The 5,000-nt window shown below is 57.5% G+C and overlaps 2 protein-coding genes across 2 annotated transcripts in view; one reads left to right on the top strand and one right to left on the bottom strand.

Moving 5' to 3' along the window:
- The window catches only part of PTSG_08076 (uncharacterized protein), a 2,816-nt gene extending 1 nt beyond the window's left edge, over positions 1–2,815 (top strand). The window contains exon 1 of the mRNA XM_004991040.1: positions 1–2,815. This exon is cut by the window's left edge and continues 1 nt beyond it. Coding sequence (XP_004991097.1) covers positions 25–2,661 — 2,637 coding nt within the window. The 5' untranslated portion in view covers positions 1–24 and the 3' untranslated portion in view covers positions 2,662–2,815.
- Positions 2,816–3,074: 259 nt separating this feature from the next.
- The window catches only part of PTSG_08075 (uncharacterized protein), a 10,091-nt gene continuing 8,165 nt past the window's right edge, over positions 3,075–5,000 (bottom strand). The window contains exons 5-9 of the mRNA XM_004991039.1: positions 4,865–4,928; positions 4,526–4,683; positions 4,196–4,249; positions 3,922–4,014; positions 3,075–3,559 (exon numbers count right to left, since the gene is read on the bottom strand). Of these exons, the coding sequence (XP_004991096.1) occupies positions 3,426–3,559; positions 3,922–4,014; positions 4,196–4,249; positions 4,526–4,683; positions 4,865–4,928 (503 nt within the window). The 3' untranslated portion in view covers positions 3,075–3,425. The remainder of the gene's footprint in view (positions 3,560–3,921; positions 4,015–4,195; positions 4,250–4,525; positions 4,684–4,864; positions 4,929–5,000) is intronic.

Below are 5,000 nucleotides of genomic sequence, written 5' to 3'. Positions count from 1 at the left end.
GCGCAACAACAACAGACAACCACCATGCCAAAGCACCCACCAGACGTGTACATCTCGCACTGTGTCGGACGTAGGGAAGCGTTGAAGGAGAGCATTGCACTGAAGGCGGGACTGGAGAGCAGAGGGGTGTCAGCGTTTACGTGTGACAAGGAGCCTGTCGACGCTGGTCCAGATGATGTGATTGAAGCCATCGTCGGGTGCGAGTTAGTCGTGATCCTGGGCACCCGCAGTTATGGGGAGAAGACAATGCACGCGTTCAACTCCCACGAGGAGCTCGACTTCATCATCAGCGAGAAGAAGCCCTTCTTCCTCGTCAAGATGTGCGACAGGTTCGAGCACGCCAAGCCAAGGTTTTGGCTCCGGTCCACCCTCACCAACTACACATGGCGGCCCGATCGGGAGCGGTCACACCCACCACCACCAGCAGCCCTCCTTGACGCTATCCTTACAAAGCTGCAAGCAATAACAGAACCCGACAAAGGCCCCAAGAACACCACCAGCAGCAGCAAGATAAGCAACGGCAACGGCGGCAGAAGCAGCATTAGCAGCAGCAACAGCAGCAGAAATAAAAAGGTTCACAGCAGTACCACCCAAGCACCCATATCCCATGACACAGCAAGTGACGTGGCCAAGCTCGAACCGGTTTTTCTTACGGACCTTGACACTCCCTTTGCCAGCCACCATCATGATGATGGCGACGTCATTGACGACGCGGATGAAGACGGTGATGGTGACGGTAATGGTCATGACGTCGCTGAGGATACCAAACCCACCAGTCACCGCCCCCTTGCCACCGCCAGGAAATCTGGGGCCACGACCACTGCGGGTCGCACGACCATTGCGTCCGCAACCCGCCGCAGCAGCAGCGATGGCAGTAAAGGCAGCAGTCGCAAGAAGGACAATGCCAAGGCCCGCACCAGCAACAGCAAAGGCACCCGCACCAGCACCAGCAAAAACACCAGCACCAGCACCAGCACCAGCACCAGCAACAGCAACAGCACCAGCACCAGCACCAGCAAAAGCACCAGCAACAGCAGTGGCAGCCGACGCGGCAGTGCTGTGAGCCAGCAGCAGGCGCAGGGAAAGAGAAAGGCGAGCGGATCAAAGCCAGCCCGCAGCACCCGCGCCCGCGTGTCTTCATCTGCGTCTGCATCCGCATCTGCATCGTCACCACCGCAGAATGAGATGACAGCCAGCGTCAAGGAGGCGGTTGACAAGCTGAGCACCAAAGGTGCAACCGCCATGCCAATACGCGACATTGTTGCGCTGATGAAGCGCTTCCCGACGTCGCGCCGGGTGCTGAGTGAGGCGAGCCAGGCGCTGGCTGCACAGACCTGCTTGAACGCGGCAACGCGAGCAGAGGCGGGCGCGGCGGGGACGGTTGATGTGATTGTGGCGACGATGAAGCGATACAGCAAGGACGATCGCGTACTGGAGGACATGTGCAACGTGCTGAAGATCATTGTGTGGCACAACACGGACAACAAGAAGAGGGCTGTTGCGCTCGGTGGCGTAGACCTGGTGCTGAACGCAATGAAGCTGCGCATCCACAACGCCAAATTACAGGCCAACGCGTGCGGGGTGCTGCGGAGCATCGCCTGTGACGACGACTCGAGAAGAGACATTGCAGCCAAGGGCGGGATTGAGCTGGTGGTGGCGGCGATGGCGCGACACATTGGCAACGAAGAGGTGCAGGAGAACGGCAACAGCGCGCTGTGCCACATCCCCTACCAGTTTGACGAGAACATGCCCAAGGTGGCAGCCAAGGGCGGCATTGAGGCCCTGCTCAACGGCATGAATAGACACAAGGGCAGCGTGGCTGTGCAGCAGAGCGGGTGCGGGGCGCTGGTGATGCTGGGGCTGAACGAGGTGAGCAAGGCGAGGATTGCCGCTGCTGGCGGTATTGAGACGGTCATGACGGCGCTCACGCAGCACAGCAGCAACGCGGCCATCCAGGAGAATGCGTGCGGCGTGCTGGCAAACCTGGCGTTCAACAACCCCGAGAATGTGGAGCAGATTGTGGCGCACGGCGGCATTGAGACGGTCCTTGCAACGATGAGGAAGCACCATGCGGACGAGCGGGTGCAGGAGGCGGCGTGCGCGGTGCTGTGGAACCTGACCGACAACAACGAGGACAACGTGAACGACATTGCGGCTGAGGGCGGGATTGACGCCCTGCTGAAGGCGATGGCAAATCACCCCAAGCACCCGGGCGTGCAGGAGAACGCGTGCGGGGCGCTGGCGTTCCTGACGCAGAACAGCACCGAACACCAGCAGCAGGTGGTGTGGAACAGCGGCATCACCACCATTATCGGCGCCATGCGGTTGCATGCAAGCATCGAGGACGTGCAAGAGCAGGCATGCCGTGTGCTGCGCCATCTCGCCAGCGACCCGTACAACACCGGCATCATTGCGTCACGTCGCGGTATCCCTGCAATCATTGCGGCCATGAAGAAATTTCCCGAGAACGAGGCAATCCAGGGGCAAGGGTGCGCTGTGCTTGCTGCGCTTGCCGTGGATCGACAGCACCACGGTGCGATGCGAGCCAAAGGTGTGGATGTTGTCATCAAGCGAGCGCTGCGCACCTTTAGGCGCGTCTCGGCCGTATCACAGCCAGCCAACCTCCTCGCCCTCAGGCTTTCGGAGGAGTCGGAGGAGTAGCACGTGCGCGCATGTGTGTATGTGTGTGTGTGTTTTATGCTGTGTTGTGTTGTGGCTGCGTCTTGTGTTGTGGCTGCGTCTTGTGTTGTGTTGTGTTGTGTTGTGTTGTGTTGTGTTGTGTTGTGTTGTGTTGTGCTGTGTTGTGCTGTGCGCTCTGGTTGTTTTAGTTTTGATGCACGTGCTTTGCGTGTCCACATGTATTCGACGCTGTTCTCAACGCATGAGGCTTAACACATAAGACTGTTGCCTGTGCACTGCTGCGTGCACCACTCGTTGTGGCGTCTTTATTTGTTCTGTATTCGACTCGCAGCCGCCTGTCTGCTGCACCCTCAATATTGACTGTCTTTCACCCAAAGGCCACCGCTGCATTTGCGCGCGTGCGTACGTGCGTACGTGTGCATGTGTGCACGTGTGTGGTTTGCATTTCCATTCTTTTTTTCTTCTTTTCCAAACCTGTCGTAAAAGCACATGTGATTGCACGCGAGGAAGCAAGCGAGAGAGCAGGGGCAGCAGACGTGGAATAAGTTGTTGCGGTACAGAAGCGCACACTTGCGTGCTTCTGTTTGAAGTCATGTCACATCACGTGTCGCCACCCACAACCCCAAGACACATAGAATGCGAAAACAGAGAAGATATAACTTGATGATGGGGAGGGAACACGCACAGGGAAGAGCACACGTACACACGCACATGGTGTCAACACTGACAGCACGCACGGCCATGTGTACACGTGTATTGCATCATTGCATAATTGCATAATTGCATCATTGCGTTGCGAGCTCGTGCATTTCGTCCACGGTCATGTAGTCGTCCTCCATCAAGTCACGCATTTCATTCACGCTCAGATAGCCCGCGTCGCGCGCCAGCTGCCGGATGGCAACAACATCCAGGTAGTCGCCTGTCGTTGCACGTGGGTTGTGTGGAAAGGAAACAAAGCGTGTGCGTTGTGTGCGTGATGCGTGTGATGTGTGATGCGTGTGATGAGTGAACATGTGTGAGCATATGTGTGCTTGTGTGTGTGTGTGTGTGTGCTTGTGTGTGTGTGTGCTTGTGTGTGTGTGTGTGTGTGTGTGTGTGTGTGTGTGTGTGTGTGTGTGTGTGTGTGTGTGTGTGCGTGTGTTACATTCACGCACGCACGCACGCACCCACACACCCACACGCGCGTCTGGCGGGACAACCACAACGGCGACTGCAACGCACCCTGCCCGCACTCAACGCCAGCAACCAAGGCAATCAACCCCAACCCCCCTCCCGGCATACCTTGGTCGTTTGCGAGTCTGTTCATCTCGTCCACACTCAGGTACCCGGCATCCTCTGCCAACTCCCGCAGCGTGTCAACCGTCAAGTAGTCGCCTGCGTGTTGTGGTAGTGGTGAAACGTGGTGGCCGTGATGAGATGTGCGCACGTGTACGTTAAGGGTGTGTGTGTGTGTGAATATGCGGGCAGATGTGTTATTGTGTCCATGAACATGACAGCAGGTGCATGTGTGCAAGTGTGTGCAAGTGTGTGCAAGTGTGTGTGATTTCACTCTTGCCTTCTTCATTCATCATCACATCGTCATAGTCCACGTCATCCAGCGACAAATAAACTGCGAGCACATACGCATGTACACAAGGAAGCGGGCAGTCGTGAGCTGACGGGAGGGCAGCGATGATGGTTGTGGATTGCATGCACGACAACAAGTGGTACTTCCACGAGGGAGTGCAACCCACACACACACACACACACACACACACACACACACACACACACACACACACACACACTCACACACACACACACACACACACGTACGCACGCACGCACGCACACACACACACACACACACACACACACACACACACACACACACACACGTACGCACCGTCCTCCACGTCGTCTGTGCCCGCGGAAGTCGGCTTGCTGCTGCTACTGGTGCCGCTTTTGAGCTGCTCGATGGTGAGATAGCCGCCGTCGCCGGCCCCACGCTGCAGTTTCGCCAGCGACAGCGCCTCTGTAATGTCCCGCTCTTCTTCCTCCTCCCTGCATTGGTGATCCGGGGGGGGGGGGGGAGGGGTTGATGATGTTGGTGACGGTGATAGTGGTGGTGTGCGAGCAAGCAAAGGGTGAGAAGAAGTGATGAAAGCAGGCAGGCTGGGCATTCGCTCACCATACGACCACCACCATCACCACTACCACCAGCATGAGAACCAAGGTGACGCACGTGTATTCGGGGATGGAGTCGACAATCCCGGACTTGAGCTTGAGAACGCGGCTGGCGGGTGCAGCTGCACATGTGGTGGGGGGGGGAGGTGGTCAACATGGTGGTAGGGGGAAGCATGGTGGTACACGTGGTTGGT

The sequence above is a fragment of the Salpingoeca rosetta genome (assembly GCF_000188695.1).
Source record: "Salpingoeca rosetta unplaced genomic scaffold supercont1.21, whole genome shotgun sequence".
Lineage (NCBI taxonomy): Eukaryota > Choanoflagellata > Craspedida > Salpingoecidae > Salpingoeca > Salpingoeca rosetta.
The sequence above is the reverse complement of the archived record's forward strand: the minus strand, read 5'-3'. Positions and strand labels throughout refer to the sequence as shown.